This window comes from Cornus florida, unplaced genomic scaffold (assembly GCF_030987335.1).
Source record: "Cornus florida cultivar Cherokee Brave unplaced genomic scaffold, ASM3098733v1 CherokeeBrave_3.0.0_Hap2_Chr08, whole genome shotgun sequence".
NCBI classification, from domain to species: domain Eukaryota; kingdom Viridiplantae; phylum Streptophyta; class Magnoliopsida; order Cornales; family Cornaceae; genus Cornus; species Cornus florida.
In genome coordinates, this window is record NW_026775578.1 from 3,867,679 (window position 1) to 3,888,118 (window position 20,440).

The following is a 20,440-nucleotide window of genomic DNA, read 5'->3' on the forward strand; positions in this document are numbered from 1 at the left end:
TGCTCCTAGTCAGGATGACGATGAGCAGGTCAACAATAATAATCCCTTAAGGGGATGCAAATCAATTTTTGCAGCTTAATTCCCAAGTGCGTACATAGAGATTTGCAATTTTATATTTTCGCAAAAATATGCAATGCTGCAACTGCTAATTGAAGTTATTGTTTTTTCTTTGGGGTTGGGCCTTAACTTTTTGGGTTGGCCCTTGGTGGATTCGGGTTGGGATTGCCTATGGGCTTTGTCTGCCCTTATGTGGGCCAAAGGCCTTTCATGTATCTTTTTTCCATTTTAATACAATTTGCAAAAAATTAAAAAAAAAAAGAAAAAGAAAAAAAAGATAGGTCCCCTTCTGTGCACAAGGCTTCACATACACTACAATTATGTCATAAGGAAAGCAACACAATTCAAAAAACACTAGATTCAATACACGACCCAAGTGTTACACATGCGCCACAATAACGCCAAGTTGATTCAGATGACTTCTTCCTTGTAGAAATATGAAAGTCAAAGAACTGGTTCGAGATACTTTGATTACAATACTAGATTGACGTGATGTCTGAAACACCCCAAGGAATTAGGGGGGACATTTTACATCCAATTGTACATAACAACTTGCAAATCAATGTTAACTGTTTATTTGATTTCAATCACTGGTAGTCTGGTATACACGCACAAAAAAAGCAACAGAGGTGGTGGCATTAAAATCAAAGATTGCAATATGACATTAATCAATCCACAAAGACACCTGTTCTCTTACTTTCATGTGGACCAGAGGTGAAGAAACTCATCCAACCATGGTGCGCTTTCTACCTCTTTGTCGCACTGTAAGAATTGTGAGGCAATAAGAACACAAGTAAATGGAACAAATATGACACACAGAACATCAACTTCAAAAACAATACATGAACAGAACACATAAGACAATAGGGCTGAACCTTGAGCCAGCTTGTTAAATGTTGGTGACCATTGCTTTGACGACTTCTTGTATGCAGCAAGTATCCGGTCCATCTATGCAAGAATGTAAAAAACATAATAGTTTGAAAAGGCCTGGAGTACATTGATTGGAAATTTTGTTTGTGAACAATTCATGTTTGAGCAAATATGTTTTTTTTTATTAAAATTTCAATATAATAATGTTATAACCCCCTATTTTAATGGGCACATATGCATGTCTACATAACAAATGAAAAGCTCATGCATCATCGTGATTGATATAATTGTATCAAATCTTGAGTCATACTTTGATGCCAAGCAAAAATGTCTTTGAGAGAGGAAGAAGCTAATACTCAATTTGGCTGTCCTAGAGGGGAAAATAATTAATAATTTGAAAGCACAATTAGTCACAAATTCCAACTTCTTGCTTCTTCTTTTTCTGTCACACTACAATAACTGGAGCATATAGGAAAAAAAAAATGAAAGAAAGAAGATCCAATTCGCTTACCACATTCCCGCATGAAGAATGCATTGATACCAAAGCTCTCTCAAGTACATACAAATCAACTGCTTTATCTTCCGGAAGGGTTGATGTGAAGCTCAGTCCAAAGTCAATGAGAACCTAAGAGAAGATAACAATGGCTGTAATGCAGATTGAAGATAACTATTTAGCATGGGATTGTAAAGGAAAAGACAGATGAGCCAGCACTCCTGCAACCCCCATATAATTAAAATAAAGTAAGACCCACCAGCTGATTGGTGTTACTTCGGATTAACATATTTGATGTGGTCAAATCACCATGAATAAGGCCACCATCATGCAGTTTGCCGATTGCATCACCAATCTGCATCGCGATATCTTCCATCCGTTCTTCAATGACACCTTGTAATCCAAAGTCAAGGAATACGTCTTTCACAGAGGGACCCTCCACATACTCAAATGTTAGGGTATGCAGCACAGGGTCGACAGCATAAAGCACTGGAGTAGAAACCCCAAGTCGTCTAGCTTTAGTCATGCACCTAGCTTCCTGCTCCAAAATTTGAATTATGAGAAGTCAGAAAAACAGCCAAGCATAAAATCATTATATCATTATTCATAGAGATAGACAGGTGGATGATCAACTCCATTCAGATAAACTGACCGCATTTAAGCGTTTGAGAGTAAGCTTTGAGTCCAGTGATGGGTGCCTGTACTTCTTTGAGAAGCGTTCCTTCACAACGGACCTCCTCCCCACGAAGATTGACTCAAAAACTCTCTGAGAAAGAAGGCAATATAAGAGAAGAAATTGGGTAAGACAATGCATACATCAAATCTACATAGAAAGCAGCAAACAAGACACCAACGTATGAATCAGATACAAAATATAAACCTTATCCTGCACGGAGGAGTTTGTTAGTTGTGACAATACAACAATTTCATAACCCATTGACACAACAGAAAAATAATAATAGTTGGTTGGTGCACATGGACAGCATCACACGAATGGACAGCATCAGAATGAGTTAGTACATGTTGGCAACAAGTTTCTACAACAGCTGAACTTACAGCTTCAGCGCCTTGTTTCAGCAATGTTAAGGGGACATCATTCCCATCCACCTTGATTTCCATGATGAGCAATTTGGTATTACTGAAGTCGCTATATACTTTATCTCACAACTGCAATTATGTAAAGAGAATTACAATGCAAAAGAAAGGATTAATCTAAACAAAACATATAGGGAGTCCTAACAGAAAAAACAGCACTCAAAGTTCTCTTCGGTGCTATATGCATTCAATGAAGGACGGATACACAAGATATAGGAAATCACTAATCTCAGCCAGTAGCCACAATAAAATATGCCGGATGTTTATAGGTTCTAACGTCAGGCATATCAGGTCAAAGCATAAAGCATCAAAACCATCTCATCTATCCCCACCTTCAATATGCGTACTTGGGGAAAAGTAGTACTTCAAACCCATGTACAAAACAATTTTCTACAGCCTCTGCCTTACTGCCATTGATTAATGCAGTAACAATTCCTTGATTGGAGAATACCTAGTACCTGCCCTCTTTGGAAGCCTAAAGTTAAGAGTTTGGATCCCATGGCACTCAGGAAGACACTTCTTGGTCTAATGGAAAGTATCTCGATAGTGATTCAAATATTAATTCATGTTTATTTTAAATTTGTATGCTTATGGTTTTATTTTATATTTATTAGGCTTTAAGAGTTGGAAGGTAATTCATTTTTTATTGTAGTAGTGGTTCAAGTTCTAATGTCAGGGGTCAATTTATTTTTTTGTAAATTCATATGTGATTTTTTATAACAAGGGCTCTAGTTTAATAGTGGTACTTTTTTTTTCTTTTTCTTTTTTTTCTTTGACATGGGAACCCCCGCAACTATGCGCACTTTGGACATGTAGCTACCTGGTAAACCCCCGGCTACCCACCCCAACCCCACCTTCCAAAGTTAAAGGGTGTTCTATGATAGTGAATGTGTGAGAGTAAAATAAAATAAAATAAAATAAATGTGATTTTTAATGTCTGAATAGTTTTGAAAAAAATCAAAGTTTCCATCCTATTTTTGAATCATAGTCCTAGTAGAGTTAGGAGAAGCCGAACACCCTATAAATATCCAGTTAAACTTTCTATTTTATTTTAAAATTTTTCTTGACAGGACATATATATACATACACCCACTTGATGGAGATGAAAGACTAAAAAAAAAAAAAATCCGTTAAAGAGATCGTGCCCTAAGTTATAGATAAACCCTACGACACCTATACAGTGAAGATATAGAACACATAAAGAATAACAAACACATATATATACATACATATGCAGATATATTCTACTGATTACCGAGTGAAATGGAGCGGAAGAAGGGAATTGAGCGAAGAAGTTGTACCTAGGTTTTTAAGCGAGCGGTGCGGCGGCGCTGAGAGAAATCATACCAGAGATTTCAGCTGGGGAAATAATCGCACCGAGACTAATGGTCATGGTGGGGTTTTCACGCTTTCGGTTTTTTAAAACAGACCGGTCTTATAAGACCCAAACCCGTATTAAAACCCAATACGCCTCAATCTAACCGGTCCAAACCCGAGTCTGCTAATAAAAAATACACGGGCACCCAAATTATTGTTTGATCGATCGTTCAAACCACATCGTCTTGTCCAAACCCTAGTTTTGATTGGTGTTGATTCTGAACCATACACATCCCTTTGCGGTAAAAACCCTAATCCTCAACCTCGTAAGTATTCTCCACTCTCTCTATATCCATATATATTTTCAATTGTTGATCGTATTTTAGGGTTACGAACAGTAAAGATTTTCGTAGAACCCTAACGATTGAGATGGCCTTTTTCCTCTGCAGTGGTTAATTTATATATGCATATGCTTGCGTATCGCAAAGTTAGTGTCGTACTGTGTATGATCTATATATATACATGCATTTTGTATATCTATTGCTGTGTATATCTAGGGTCTCTTTTTGAGGATGACAGTATAAACCTATTTCATCGTTGGAAACGTGTTAGACTTTATTCTAAGAGCTGTGTCAACAACAAATTCACTTTTTTTTTTTTTGACTGCTACTCCTTTTGATGTCAAACCCTCTGACTTGATTTAGTTGTGTATACCCTGGAACTTTACTGTTTACTGTATATCTTTTTCCCCTCAACTACCGAAGGGCAAGGAGCAAGCTAAACGTGTGCTGGCGGCGTTGTATAGATCATAACAGGAAGAAAAAAAAAAAAAAAAAAAAAAAAAACCCATTTTGGCTCTGTTGATTTTGATTAATGTGTATGTTTTTACTTATATTTATATCATTTTCATTAGAGGTTTATTATCTAGCTACCTTTTGTGCTCTTTTATTTTGCTTCAGGTCGTATTTAAACCATGAAAAGGGCAATGCCATGGAGTGATGGAGAGGATGATTCATCATCTGATGAATCTTCAACCCTGGATACCGACACAGAAGCTAGTGATGGCTCTGGCAAGAACAACACAAGGGTTAGAACCTCCAAAGGAAAAACACCTGAAGGTAATTTATCTTGCAACTTTTTCATTTTACCAAAATAACTATTTTACATGAAAATTGTGAATCAAATCAAACTCAATTTATGCGGATATCGTTTGGAGGCTTATGGAGATGTTTGATTGACAGTAGAAATCCCTTTTTCTTTCAAACCTTGGACTTCTAGAGGGATTAAAATCCTTTATACTCCTAGAATTAGATTCAGAAGGTTCTCAAATACTTAATCCCCTGTAACTCCTCCTAGATCAAAAGTGGATAGTGTCCCTACACATGTTCCTGTCAAGACAAAGGGCATGACCCTTAGGACAATTCGACATCTTTCAACTGAGGATTTGATGTGGGTAGACTTAGTAAAGTTAATTTTTCTCAAAGAATTGTAAAAATAAAAAAGAATGTTCTCAGACATAAGCCAAACAATTACTTTGATATTCTTACTTTTCGGCAATGATTGATAGGCTAAGTGTAACGGGTGGACGCTTGCTCATTTACCCAAAAGTTCAAACTGTTAGGTACTTTTGGTAGTGCTGCATACCCACTCATTTATACCCAATCACTTTTCCATCCAGATCCGATGTAGGACAAATGACCTCTTACATTCTCTCCCGCCCAAACTCGCAACGCTCTCGTTGCGACTCGGACCACCCTGCCTACCCAGACTAGCTTACTTGGACACCTTCCTGGCCGGACGCTTGGCGTGACACCAGATGAAGGATTGGGGCTGGTTTTGATACCGACTATAACGGATGGGTGCTTTCTCATTTACCCAAAAGTTCAAATTGTTGGTTAGTGCTACATACTCACCCATTTATACCCAGTTGAAACTTATAGAATTCATATGATGGGTTTTTGGAGAGATTATGCTAGGTTCTAAAAGATGATGAGTACTAAATAGTTAGTGTCCTACCATTGGCTATGGTGTTTAATTGTAAGGAAAATGGAGGTTCTTTTTTTTTTTAAAAAAAAAAAAAAAAAAATAGGCTTGTTGATGTAGGACGGGTAGGCTTGTTCTAGTATAGGTTAAGAACCAAAATGAAAGAAGGGGATGAGAATAAGAAGATGAGATGATAGACGAAGGGGGATGAGTAGACAGATCAAAAGGAATTGAGAAGAGCAAGAATGATGAGGGAGAAGGAGACAGAGAGAGAAATCTCAAACCACAATAATATTCCAATAATCAAAAGCTAACTTGCTTAGTTACATAGAAGCCTTTTTTATAAGCAAAACCATAACTAAATCCTAAGACCCTAAACTTCACGAGTCTCTGAAATATCTTGCATATCTTTATCGGAGAATTCCCAACACCGAACTAAATATTCTTCCATATCTTCATTAAAGGGTTCCTGGTTATGGTCATCTTCCAAGTTGTGACCTTGTGTGCTTTGAGCAGAATTCATGGAGCTATCTCCATCCTGTAAAACCTTCATTAAGATATAGTTTTATTTATAAATTATTTATTTTAGTTTATCCTGGGTTGTTTGTGATATCAGAGCCATTTGGTATATTGATTTAAACATACTATAAATCTACTTATTAATTTAGTGTTTTAATTCTATTCAGTTGAATGTTTGGTCTTCGCCCAAGTTGCATAGGATTTAGGCCATTAGACCCATAAGAGAAGAAAGAAGGGGAAAGAGGCTAGGTTATCTATATTATTCACATAAGGGAAAGTCTAGACAAAATAGAAATTTAAATACTAATGAGTAGTTTATTTAGATCAAAATCAGTAGTCTCTGCCCAATTTATTAAAAATGCAAACGAAATTAAATTTTCTTAAATAGAAAACCAATTAAGAGACTTTTGGCAAAACAAACTTCTATATCTCAAAAAGATTTCAAACTTAAAATCATGAAAATTTTGGAGTCCCATCTTAATGAAGGTATGCATGATGAAGATCCCTGCATAAATTTTGCTCCAAGCACACAAGGTGACAACATAGAAGATGACTAGGACCAGGAACCATTTAATGAAGATCTAGAAGAACATTTAGGTCAGTGGTGGGAATTCTCCGATAAAGATATTCAAGATATCTTGGAGACTCATGAAATTTAGTAACACTTACTGCCAAACTCCTGATGAGACTGATGGGACTTCAAGTAGGCCATTATTACACCAGAACAACCAACCCAGCTTCTGCTAAAAAGTAGACACATATCTTGGCAACTCATGAAGAAAAGTATTACTTACTTAAAAGAGGCAATTATTACTCCAGGACAACCAACCCCACTTCTACAAAAAATAAAAAAATATAAAAATATAAAAAAAAAAATGATGGCTGTGTATGGTGGTTAAATTGGGTTGGAAGGGTAATCGAACAGTAGGATTTGTTTGGACTATGTGTGAACAATGTTGGGTTTTGGTTGTGAACAATAATTGATGGGTTTAAGGCTGAAGGGATTTTGTGTTTGGCGAAGTTCGAGATGATTAGTAACAAAATGCTTGGATCTTTCACTTTGATACCAAGTTGATGTAGGACGAGTAGGCTTGTTTAATACAGATTTAGAGCCAAAATGAAAGAAGGGGATGGGAATGAATAGATGAGATGTGGCTAGAAAAAAGAGATGAGAAGACAGATTGAAATGATAGGTTGGTTTTACTGAAGGATTGAGAAGAGCAAAAAGTATGAGAGAGAAGGAGACACACAGAAATCTCAAACCACACTAATATTCCAATAATCAAAAGTTGATTTGCTTAGTTACATAGAAGCCTTTATATAGGCCAAACATAACCAAAGCCTAAAAATCTTTAAATAATAAAGTATAAAAATTCCCCTAAAATTAAAACGTTACCAAAATAATAAAAAAATAAAAATTAATCCTAATTACATCAAATCCCTAATTTCATCTATCTTTGCCCCTTCTCCAAAAGTAGAAGCGAAGCACATGCAGCTCATGTATGTGAATCATAACTTGCCTCATCAGATGCAAGAAGGGTTTGTCGTTTGCATTGTGATCACGTCTTTAACATAACAACGTTCATGTAGTAGTGCAAATTCCATCAATGCGTGCTTGCTGGATTACCTAAGCATAATTTCCTCCAGCAAACACTGGGTAATACAGTTGTGTAGTGTTAAATTTGGCTTACTGCTTATGCATTCCAATATGCCTTCAAGACCTTCTGCAACACCCTGAACTTAGACTTCTTTTGGGAATTTAACAAGTATAAAGTTACTAAATTTCTCAAATAAGAAGGTAAATTTTTATGCATTTTTATCCATTATAATTTGTTTTTATCCATGTACTTCGAAGAACATTAAATTGTCAACAAAAAAAAAAAAAAAAAAAAAATCCATTCTTCTAATAGCGAACGGTGAACAATCAAATTTGTTAATTTTGATGCTATGCCACTGCTACCCGATTGTTACCTAAGGTATCATCTGCTTGTATGTCAATCTTCATGCATGTCAAGAGAGTTTATGGTGGTTGACGCCCTTAAAAATTTGGAGCGTGTGATGTATGGAATCCTTTTTGTGCAGGATGGGAGGTATTAATGTGCAATTAAAGAGAGGCAGCACTGGTATACACATGGTAGTGTCTCTACAGTTGAAAAAATATTTGAATCTGGGAAAATTTCCAATATAGCAACTAGTGGCACACCTTGGCTCAACCATAGACTGCATTTCTGAAACTATTCTTGATTTAAATCAGATAAAGAGCAAGGATTGTATGATCATTTTTGGTAGCTTTATATCTAATCTATACATTTTTCTTTTTAAATAGATTGTAGGCCGAGAATCTCGGTAGATGTGTGAATTTATAGTTCTTTGGATGTAATATAGACAATGGAATTAAAAAATTGAAGTGTTTATTGTTTAGAATATGAAAATTTGATCATTTTTATCATCAACTTTGCCTGATCCATGATCCTGTCATTCACAATTCACTAGCAGCATTAGCTTTTCTAGCGATGAACAATGAATCAGTTCCTGAACTGTATATGTAACTCAATTGGCCTGTCCTCAACCAGCCGAGACCAGCCTGGATCAGACAACTTGATCACAGCCTTTGCTCTTAGAATTGAACTTGGGCTGGGTGTGTGGCTCTGGTTGGAGATCGGGTTGAGTTGGGCCCAAGGCCTACTAAGGCTTTTACTGGGCCTGAGATTCCTACCCAACCAAACCAATTGTTGCCCTATTTTTGTACACGGCTTCCACAGACCATTTGTTAAGCTTCTCAATGTCAAGAATCAATTTGGGTTTGCGAAATATACGTGTATGCATTGAAAAAATTCCAAGATTAGATTTTCAATTATTTGTGTCCGTGTTGGACTTAGAAAGCTTCCTTGTGTCTGTGGGACCTATTAGTGTGTGAATTCTGCAGCTATGGTCTTTGTGGACTTGTCATTCATCATTCTAAATTTCTCTTGTATTTCTGAGACAAGAAGAACTTCCTCATTCCCTTAACCTTGTTTTAGCTGCATGTGAACAGTTATACCTGGAAAGCGGAAGAGCAGGGCTATAGATTTTGAAGCTCTGAGTCGACATGGCTATAAAGGTGGACTGTCAGTTTTGAGTGTGCCTCCACCAAAAGAGGTGGATGACAAGAAGCAAGACTGGTCTTGGTCTAATGGCAAGGACAATCGTACAACAGACACTGAGGAATCTTACCAAGAACGACAGAGAACTAGAGCTGCACTTGTTGAAGGGGAGCAGCTGTCAAATGCTCTTACTCAGAAAGAGAAGAAGAATCTTTCATTCTCGCAGAAGGAGAAGAGGAAGCGAGATATTGGTCAGGCTAGCAGGGGGAAGAGTTACGTTGAAGAAGAGAAGAGGTTGCTAAGGGATAGTGGGATTTATTCTGGTTTTGATTCTTGATCTGCCCTGTGTATCTCAATTTTACAACGCATAAGACACCTCCAATAGCTTTTTGATGAAACTGATTTCCACAGGATCATGAAAACTGAACTACTTAGCTTAGGGAAGTCGGTCAAAGTGGAATGCATGATTGTATGATGAGTGAGTGCTCCCCCTCTGAATAAGATACAAAATTTGTAAGAGCTAAAAAGGTGTGAACAGCAGTTACAGCACTTCACAATTGGTTTCTCGAACGGGAACGGTAGCACTGTGCCATATCATCAGTTTAAAAATTAAAAATAACAAGTAAAAAAGTGATTTTTACTCGTAGATGCACCAGTAGAAACAGAAAAAATCCTATAGACGGCTCAAGCCAAAGTCTTGGTGAGCCAAAGTCTTGGTGGGTTATATGAATCCTTCTTGTTACCATTTTTTTTTAGTTGGTAAGATAAACCAAGTGTATCCCTAATGAGGAATTAGAACCAATAATTTTTACATTTTGGAGTTCTCTCTCTCCTTTTACACAACTGTTAGTTTAGTGAAATTCGACCAAGTAAATGGCGGTTGTCCCAACTTGTCAAATATATTGATTCTTGTACCAGAGAATTAAGATTGAATCACACAATTGTGTTTTAGTTGATGGGATGGCTAAAAAAAAGCTCAATAAAATCGTCAAAAAATTGTTTTTTGGCCGATGCGATTGTACTTTTGTTACATTCTTAAACCGTCGCTAAAAGTTGAAAATTATATACAAATGTCGTGATGATGTTTTAAACCGCCGCTAAAAGTCAAAAACAAATATTTTTTGTGAGAAAATAAAAAACTATCGGTAAAAGCTAAAAAGTTATATGTAAACTGAAAAAGTTAAGGGACGAGGTTAATTGCACTCTGGCAATTTTACGTAAGTCAAGGTTTGTTTTTTTTGGAGTAATAGTAGAAAATTTGATAGATAAGTCACTTTTACTACCACTCTACAGATTGTTTTTTTTGGAGTAATAGTAGAAAAGTTGATAGATAAGTCACCTTTACTACCACTCTACAGAACCGATACTAAAAACTGTATGTTAAAAATCATGCAACAATATTTCAAGTTAAAGTCAAAGTAAATCAAATATAAAAATGCTAAAACTAAAAGTCAAAAATCCAAAAATGAAAATCGCATTTTTGTTGTCTCAATTGATTTTTTTTTTTCCCCCTTAACTAGGCATAAATTACATCAGTCAACTAATTTTTTTTATTTCATTTGCAATATAAATTGTGGAAATGAAGCTTGTCCCCCTCTACAACCTTCAATTTGATAAAGCCACCTAAGAGAAGGTACAAATAATCCATTGTTTTTTGTTTTACCTCAAATAATCCATTGTTAAGATGAACAGAAACTAAATGCACATTGTTTCCAAAATAAAAAATAAAAACGAAGGTTGCAATTTGATTAAAGAAGTTCTGTGGGATGGGATTATATATTGAATGGGTCTCATGGGAAGTTGGGAACCAAGATGGAAGGCGATATGCCTAACCTAATTTAGCAAGTTAAATAAATACCTGAATAAATTTCGAACATAATTATATAAGCGTATAATTTATCATGCCTAACCTAATTCAGCAAGTTAAATAAATACCTGAATAAATTTCGAACATAATTATATAAGAGTATAATTTATCATGCTAACATTACAGCGCCCGAAAATGACCTGACAAAAGTAATACACCTGGCCTCCCATAAGCTCTGCTTAGCAAAAAAAAAAATTTTAAAAAATAAAAAAATTACCCCATCCAATTAAACCTCATCTCCACTGAAACAGGAACCTGGTTCCAACCAAACCATGTGACACCTTGGGCCAGGATCTCCACCCCCAACTTGCAACGACAATAGAAGTTTAACCTCACCAAATCTGATCAGCATCCGGGTAGGAGTGATAATTGAAGACCTCAGTTTCATTTATCAGTGTGATTATTCCAGAGACAAGGCAGCGGATCTATTGGAAAGGGTCCTATATATGGCTTTGATAGTGTTCGGAGTGGTTCTGCAGCAACCTCCTACAAGGGATGCTCCCAAGTCGCACCATTTACTCACGTAAGAGACAAAATCATCATCTGAAACCCCAGTATTTTGCTACAACAGAAAAAATGCAAATAAAGAAAATGTTCAGTTTGGAATAACCATAAAGATCAAATCAACAATAGAGCAATGGTAGTCCCAAATCACTGTTTTGCAGAATAAATGATTCTTTCATCCCTGTTACATAACCATATAATCAAACCAGAGTTTATGCACTGAGTTGGTCTTTGACACCAACAACAAAAAGAAGCTTGCTCTCAAGAAGGTGGGGGAAAAAAAGGCTGCTCTCTGCATGCCTGAGCAGAATCATTGGCTCAATTATGTGAATAGTACATTAAGTCATCAATTAAACTAAGCAACAAAGCCTTGCCCAAATAATTTGGGACATGAAAACATTTTCAGCATTTTACACAATAAAAAATCTCCATGTTATGTTTCACAAAGATTCAACTAAGGTTTTAAATTGACTAACCTAATGCTACCTACCTTTCTATGGGATTCATATTAGACAACCACAATAAAATATAAAAAAACCCATTTTCAAATCCGATGAAAAAAAAAAAAGAGTAATGTGATCCCAGCTACTCGCACAAGTTGGGAAAATGGAAAACATAGAAGATCAACAACTTGAATCTACAACAATTTTTAGCCACTAGCTTTATACCCTGTATGATACAACTGGGACCATATAACAAAATTAAATAATTTACTACTTTATCAACCTAGCAACTAAAACAACTCATCATTTCCCCTTTGGAATATGAGATGGGTCATAATTTCTTCTTCAAAGCATTTGAAGGGTGTTTATTTTGCATACTAAATCAATGTCAAGATTTCCAGAAATCATGCAGCTGAAGTTTACTAAGAGACTTTTTATTTAGACTTTAGTTGTACGGTTTGATGAATAGGATGGAGGCACCATCCGCACCATGACAGACAGTTGGCAAAGGGTCCAAGGTGGCCGGCCTAGGTGGAAGTCGAGTCAATTCCAAAGAGAATGAGGGAAGGCAGCTAATTGATAGTTCCTCAAGCTTCCCCTAATAGACAATAAGAGAGTTCTGCAAGTATATCCGACCACTCCGAGAACAACTTGTTCAAAAACTTGAACTGAAGAATGAATGGTTCCTTCAAAGAACCACCACTAGGGAGTAGGGACCAAAGAAAGAAGCCTCAGTGCCAAACCAGATAAGGTGAATGACTCTTCAAAGCACCGCCGCTGGGCATCAAATAAACCTCAGCGCAGAATCAAAGAAGGTGAATGAACTCTTCAAAGAACTGCAGCTGGCAATCGAAGAAACCCTTCAAAGAACTGTTGTGGGACACCAAAGAAGGCGAAGGAACCCTTCGAAGAACCATCGATGGACACTGAAGAGTAGGGGCGTGGTGCAGAACCGAAAAAGTGCAAAGAACCTGATCGAAGATTGGGACCGCAGCGTGAACCGGAAGAGTGCAAAGGAACTCTTCAAAGAACACAATGAGACTAGGAGCCGAGGAGTGAGAAAACAGCAGACTCCGAAAGGGAAAGCCTAGGAACCACGGACAATTGTCTTGGAGGTGCCGAGGCATAACAGTGCAAAAATGATCAAAAGCCCACGAGCTGGCCCGAGCCCGTCGGGCTTTAGCACTGCCCAAGCGCGTGGAGGGCCAACCCGGCCCAACCCTATAAAAGGATGGTAGGCCCTGAGTATAGGGTTCAACCCTTGGCCCGGCCGCCAGCCCGCACTTTATTGTAAGCCCAGGCAACACTGACCAAACTGTTGAAAAGTCAAAGCTCGACGGGCTCGGACCTGGATTCCCAAAGCCCGTCCCGGCACATTATACACCCCTATGAGGCGGTATAGGACATGACTAGACACATGTCTGACACAATTAGAATTTTCCTGAATTTTAAATTTCTTTTTTCCCCAGCTCAACATGACAAGAACACGTTTGAGACACTTTCAAGACACAACAATAGCTTTGTAATTATTTTTCGTAAAGAATGTGAATCTGATACAATTTTAAAATATATTATGGATTAACTAGAAAATAAAAACAACAAAAAACAAACATAGAACTTTTAATTTTCGAATTAGTAATTTCAATCATTATAATATGGAGAAAATGAGCAAAAACTATTTATAGCGTAAATTGTATCAACCCTCCCGAAGTATTCTCTCACTCTCTCTCAAGAAACCCATTTGAACTACTAGTTAGACAATTAATCCTCTAAACTATCTTGTTTTTAACAAAATCCCCACGCCGTTAAACATCCGTTGACGCATCAACGGCTACAAGTCACGCAATCAACCCATTTTTTGAATAAGACATCGTTGCCCTTTTGACCATTAGGGTATACCCAAATTTAATGGATTAACACGTTTTAACCCCAAATCCCTTCCACCTTGTTGGGCTAAACCAACCCTAAAAATAAAAGAATCCACACATGACCCACCCATTTTAAATTGACCCGACCATTTTATTTTTTCTTATTCTTTATAAACATATCCAATATATTACTGGTTCAAAGATACCACCAAAATTACTTATCAAAAAAAAAAAAAAAAGATACCACCAAAATTCTTCCATCACACCTTCAGCGTCTCACTCAATAAATTAAATAATATCTTCACACCACCCAAAACTCTCAACTTCACATCAATCAATAGCTCAAACCTCATTCAAGAAAAATTGTTGGAGCAATTCTTTTGGTAATGCAAAGCCCTACTAAACCATCACTATCAAAATAGATTTGTTGAGATCTCTCTCCATGGGGTTTAATAAGATGTGAAATAGCCTACAGAAGGGAGAAGAAGAACCTTACTGTGAAAAAAAGAAGAAAAAACAGCCCTCACCTCCCTTTCTTCTTCACTATTTCATCCAAATAAATTAAATTGTTCTTTTGCCACAAATCACAATCCCTTTTCATGGCAGACCCATTTGAGGGTTGTCTGGTCTCTGGTGAAGCTGATGCTAGGTAACCTCAGAAAACCTCTCTCTCTCTCTCAAATCACAATCCCTTTCCATGGCAGACCCATTCGAGGGTCGTCTCTGGTGAAGCTGATGCTAGGTAACCTCAGAAAACCCTCTCTCTCTCTACAAACGTAATTTCAAATTTCATGCTTGATGTCATGTCCTTTAAGTGAGCTATTTCATTAGTTCAGGGGGCAGTTTGTGGTTCGAGAGGGTTATTTTCAAGTGGGTGATATTCATGCAATTTATCCTATTTTATATTATTTTCTTTTTATGAATACCTACCATATTCGTATCCGTGTTTTCTAAGGGAAGGCTAAGCAAGCGATTGGTATCGTGAAACGGTGATGGAGCAAAAAGCAAGGATTATATCCGAAAGAGTGAGATTCACATCAATGAAAAGAATCTTTGAAGAAGGGATGATCAATTCTTTGTCAAGGAAAGCTATTATAGAGAGAAAGATTAAGGAAGTTGCTCCTTCTCCTTCTTTAGGAGCGTCTTTAGAGCTTTATATATAATGGTAGAGGAATCAATAACCATGGGGTAAGGATCTCTGGGTATTATCACAATCCAGGACCCAAAGTCCAATAAAGTAGTTGTATAGAACTATATTAATATAATTGTGGTGGACGGTGGACCAGGACAAATGCCCCTAGGATCCAAGAAGTGACATTACGAGGTATGTGTGAGCCCCCTAAGTTCTGCCTCCAACCTGGGCAGCTCTTTTGAGGTGTCGTTTCCTGCAATAGTCTCCTCGAGGTTTGCCAATAGAATAGAAGTTCTTCAAGGTCTTCAAGCGAGAGTCCAGAGGATGAGGTGTGATATAGATTCGGAACCATATAAGGCTATTTGGACACTGATGTGTCCCTAACACTCTAATGACCCATTTTATCAAGTGAAACCACCTTCTTTTATTTCTCTCTCTCTCTTTGAAGCAGCTCCATCATGGAAAAATGTGATTGTGCCTTCAAATTCTAAGCATAAATTACATTGGGCACTCGTATACAAACTTATGAACCTAAATGAAAAAACTTACCACCCACTCCTTTCGATCAGCATCGTAACTCTCACCACTGTTTGGATATATAAGTATTGGTTTAGTTGTCACCTGAGGGAAAAATTAAACAAAGTAAGAACAAAGTTCCAAAGCAATATGAAAATAGAATTATTCAAACCCTTCAAAATTCATTGATCAAATTATGAAAGAAGAAATGTAAAACCCTTCTCATATCAAATTTAGGAAAGAGAGAACTTCCCAATTGTAATGACAAGCATTTCCACTGTTTATCATTAGTACAGAGTTGAGTGGGGAAATATAATTTCAAAGTTGCTACAAGTTTTTAGCACCACAGACAGACTCAAACAACGAAATGCCCAAGTGATTACTATAAGGTACCCATATAGACCGAAGCAAGGTATCTAAGATTTTAGAATATATTTGTTAGATCTTATATTTAAATCAAAACAGAAAAATAAGATAAAAATTAAAAAGAAAAGAGCAGAAACCTGCATAATATAGTACCTTCTTAATAGACAAAATCAAACCATGTATAAATCTAGGAGGGGTGCAGTTGATTCCAACAGCCACAACTTTCTTGCATGATTCTGCAATTGCGGCACATTCAAGCAAAGAATCACCACTGACCACATTAATACCATCCTTGGAGTTGAAGGCAAACCATGCAGGAATCTTTATGTCTTCTTCCTCAAGAAGCTGTGCATAAGCCTGGATGAGAACCAATGATTGTTATCATAAAAGCCAGTATCAAATTATAATATGCAATACCAGGATTGCACCTACAGCCGTCATTCTCAGTGAACAACAATCCAGAGTTTTGACCCCATCTTGAAGCAAGCTTTGTTTCTCAATCACTCATTCGAATACTTGCCACAATTCAAAAACAGTGCACATGATTGAGAAACCCAAGAAGTTTCTAACCATTGTAGTTTAAGCCATTCACTGAGAATGGCAAAGCTCAGCCTACCTCAAATTTCCTCCATATGACAGGAAAAAAGGAATTAAATACTAAATGTAAAAATATCAATATGGTCAATACCTGAGCTTCTAGCTTGTTTGGCACTGTTTCAAATGCTATTAGGTCAGCACCAGATTCTGCTAGAATCAGAACCCTTCTCCGATGAAAATCCTTCAAAAACTTGAGATCCATTGCATCACCATAGTCCCCACTGTAAGTGGACACAGTCAAAAAGTGTCGTGTTATAAGCTGAGTCTTTAACAAATATCAACTGTGCTTAGAAAAAACCATAATAGTGAAAATGACTACCCATATTTTCCATAGCAAACTAAAATAGGTAAATATGACATATACCGAGAATTCCACATAGTACTTTAATCTAGGCCAAAACTCGGCACATTCTCACAAGTAGATATATTTACAAACTAAGTAAAATTCCAAAAACAAAACATTCAATAAGGAGAGAAGATAAAATATCCACAATACAATGGATAAGAAACAGTGTCAAATGAAGATAAATTTAAAAATGGTGCCAACAAAATCATATCTCGAGCTATTTATGCTCAGCTGTAAATTGTGAGGTATGAGTCGTGTTAAAACTGAAGAAAACATAAGATTATCCAATGAATTCACCAAGTAGAGTCAACTTGCCTGTATTCAGAACCATCAGCTAAATAAGCCCCATAGCTCCCCACAGATGCTGCAACTAAGATGGTACGATTTTTGAGAATTTTACCATCACCGGTACTATCACAGGAACATTCAAGACATCTTTCATAATACATATCCCGTGCCTCACAGGCAATTTCCACACTTCTTTTAAGCAAAGATTCGCTTTTTTCTTGAGAAAAGCCTTTAGCCTCAAACCCCTGAATTGTTGCCTGTCCACATACAAGGAGGCCTGAGTTTTCAATTAGAGAGAGAAAGAGAGAGGGAAAGAGGAGAGGGGAATGGGATTTAGTTACAAGAGAGTAAATAACCTGATAAGATGCTGTGATTATTATATCCGCACCAGCTTCAAGATAATCAAGGTGTACCTGCTCTATTTAGCAAATAGGTTATTATGCAAAGATAATAAATAGAGTAATCATCAGCCAATTGTCTCAATGGATTCATGGAAATACATTTTCCACATTCATCGTCTACCGGTGAAACTCATAAAATCATGTGTATTTCACAATTTAAAAATCCAGACCTGGTACATTCCCATGAAAATTACAAGGACAGAAGCCACAGAACAAACAAACCATTAAAAATTCCACATGGTTCGACAGTATATCTTTGTACTTAACTACTTATAAATTAAAATAAATAAATAGCATGTCATATAGCACGAATGGACAATAGTTCCACTTGAGGTAAGTTTTCACAGTAACTCTTTACCAACAGAATCAACCTTGTTGAAAAACTAACTGAGATCTCAGAAGAATCCCATGCAGTAAATTCCACCGACCAGCCAGTCCTCACCATACAATGCGAGCGTTAGAAAAATTAGAGTGGGTCTTCATTGTTAATCGAGTGCATCCGGACAGAAAACAAAATTTTGATTTACATGATAAAATATAAATTTTAGCAACATAAATGGCATATTCTTTCCAAAACTGATTTTATAGAATTTGTATGGGTTAGAATTAATTCTTTTGGCATCTGACTTGTGGTCCTACTTGTATGCGTTCTTGCCAAAGAAAAACCAAACACCATATTCAAGATGATTCTTTGTGCTCCCGTGTATTTTTAAAATTTAGTGAAAAAATCTGCAACAAAACACAAATGAAAGCAATCCAATTTTCAATAGTTAAATTGTTAGGTTGTACATTTTCTTCAGAAACAGATAACCACCATTTTGAATCAGAAAAAATGTCCACGTGGTGGTCCAAACTCATAAATTTACTTTAACAGCTCAAGTAACCGCCACCCCTTGATCTGATCTATGCAATTTCATGAAATCGCAGATCCCAGAATAATTAATCTCCAAGATATCATAAGCCACACCCACATTAGTGGTCCGTACTCATACCTACTGCAGAATATGTATGTATTCAAACCACTGCAAACTCTGATCCAAGAAACTCATTCCAGAAACACAAGTTCAAATTCCAAAATGACTGTGTAACAACTGATTTTGCAACACATGATCACTTCAGTTCAACACTTTCAACTGTATATAAGTGTGTGCATACACACACAAATATATTCATTAAATCCGCATTATTAACTATATGTGTTCACTCCATGTTGTTTTCAAACAAACCTCAACAAAAAAATAAGAAATAAAAATAAAATAAATAGTCTGATTCATATATATTGTTTTGGCGTAATTTTCACTTTTCTTCAAAAACCACTATACGACTAGGGCCAGGAATAGTCTATTCATGTTAGACATCTATTTCATTTTTTAATTTTTTTCCATTGGATTTTCTCAGCAAACAAACGAGGAACTTAGGAGTGTCAACAGAAAACGAGATTCAAATGCCAAGATGAAATTTTCAAGATCACAGGAAACAACAACATATAGCCAAGTCAACCGAATGTTGCATAGAAAAAGCGAAATCTCTACAGAGACTTACCAAAAATAAATAAACAAAAAGAGAAAAACCCTAGAGAGAGAGAGAGAGAGTACCTTTCGAACGAGATGAGGCGAAGTAAGGAGGCATTTGGCGCTCCAGAGAGGGTCGTTGAGGTCTGCTCCTAGACTTTCGAGCTCCGTCGCGAGGCCACCGTCGATCACGGCGACTCCGCCAGACTGACGGAGGAAATCTACCATCAAAGACGACGATGTTTCGACATTCCCGAGTCCCATTGCGAGAGAAGGAACGAGTTCGGCCAAGTTAGGAGTTTTCTCCTCTTGCTAGACAAGCAAACACTGTGCTTTGAGGTGGGTACGTGGGTTGTGTTGCGATTCCAATCTTTTATAGAGATAATGGGGTTTATAACAAGGGCCCGTGGTAGTCTTGTGGGCCACAAGTGGATAGTTAAGATTTGAATTGTTTGTGTTAAAAAAAAAAAAAAGATTTGAATTGTTTGGTACAATGACAATGAAAGGAAAAGAAAATAATGCAAAATGGAAGGAAATAAAAAAAAAAAAATGTTTAGTAAATTTTTTTTTTATAAAAATAAGGGCAAAATTAATATTAACAAAATTTTATTAAAAATATTAGCATTTCTTTTCTCAAATACGATTATTATCATTTCTTTTATTACTTCGAACTAATGTTATCACTCTTTCCTTTTTTTCTTTTCTTTTTTCAACTAATGTTATTTTTATTTTTTTTTTGTTTTTTTTCTAATTCCTACAAAAGCAAATGTGGAGTGTTTCTTGTTATTGGAAAAAAATAAATAAAAATAAAAAGTTATGAGATTTTGAAATTTTGACCGGTCAACCTTCACAAGTTGCACACTTGGAATACGTGTTTGTAAATTTTTGATTTAGTTATCTAAACTATTTTCAAAAATTCTGAAAATAAATAACAATTTTAGAAAATATAAAATTTTATAATCTAAAATACACTTCTTTTTTTTTCTTTAAAAAATAATCAATTTTGTTTCAAGTTTTTAGAACAATAAAAAGTAAAAAAATTGAACCAAACAATTATAAAATTTCTGTTTACAAAAAAATATTTCTTCCATTTAAAATTTTAAATGAATCAAACAATTCAAGCTCAAACTTGTTTAAAGTTGATGTTAAACACATTCGTTAAACAGACGAATCAAAAGTTGGAT

The 20,440-nt window shown here is 36.3% G+C and overlaps 3 protein-coding genes across 6 annotated transcripts; 1 reads left to right on the forward strand and 2 right to left on the reverse strand.

Moving 5' to 3' along the window:
• Window positions 1-383: 383 nt before the first annotated feature.
• Window positions 384-3,936, reverse strand: LOC132268970 (uncharacterized). Of its 2 annotated transcripts, XM_059769914.1 has the most exons (8): window positions 3,817-3,936; window positions 2,477-2,587; window positions 2,073-2,186; window positions 1,680-1,958; window positions 1,439-1,552; window positions 933-1,005; window positions 755-819; window positions 384-655 (listed from the first exon to the last, which is right to left on the reverse strand). In XM_059769914.1, exons 2-7 carry the CDS (start codon window positions 2,537-2,539, stop codon window positions 782-784), a joined length of 681 nt encoding a protein of 226 aa, XP_059625897.1. In that variant the 5' UTR covers window positions 2,540-2,587; window positions 3,817-3,936; the 3' UTR covers window positions 384-655; window positions 755-781. The 2 variants fall into 2 exon arrangements, with proteins under 2 accessions (XP_059625897.1, XP_059625896.1); XM_059769913.1 differs by having other exon boundaries at window positions 384-819.
• Window positions 3,937-4,005: 69 nt separating this feature from the next.
• LOC132268971 (uncharacterized) lies at window positions 4,006-9,987 on the forward strand. Of its 2 annotated transcripts, none has more exons than XM_059769915.1 (3): window positions 4,006-4,158; window positions 4,792-4,950; window positions 9,369-9,987. In XM_059769915.1, the coding sequence occupies exons 2-3, from the start codon at window positions 4,806-4,808 to the stop codon at window positions 9,752-9,754; spliced, it is 531 nt and encodes a 176-aa protein (XP_059625898.1). In that variant the 5' UTR covers window positions 4,006-4,158; window positions 4,792-4,805; the 3' UTR covers window positions 9,755-9,987. The 2 variants fall into 2 exon arrangements, with proteins under 2 accessions (XP_059625898.1, XP_059625899.1); XM_059769916.1 differs by lacking the exon at window positions 4,006-4,158 and adding an exon at window positions 4,166-4,319.
• Window positions 9,988-11,349: 1,362 nt separating this feature from the next.
• LOC132268969 (homocysteine S-methyltransferase 2-like) lies at window positions 11,350-19,615 on the reverse strand. 2 transcript variants are annotated; one of them, XM_059769911.1, is made up of 7 exons: window positions 19,341-19,615; window positions 17,701-17,757; window positions 17,372-17,601; window positions 16,802-16,931; window positions 16,267-16,470; window positions 15,781-15,852; window positions 11,350-11,846 (listed from the first exon to the last, which is right to left on the reverse strand). In XM_059769911.1, the coding sequence occupies exons 1-7, from the start codon at window positions 19,518-19,520 to the stop codon at window positions 11,685-11,687; spliced, it is 1,035 nt and encodes a 344-aa protein (XP_059625894.1). In that variant the 5' UTR covers window positions 19,521-19,615; the 3' UTR covers window positions 11,350-11,684. The 2 variants fall into 2 exon arrangements, with proteins under 2 accessions (XP_059625894.1, XP_059625895.1); XM_059769912.1 differs by having other exon boundaries at window positions 17,701-17,762; window positions 19,341-19,513.
• Window positions 19,616-20,440: the final 825 nt, after the last annotated feature.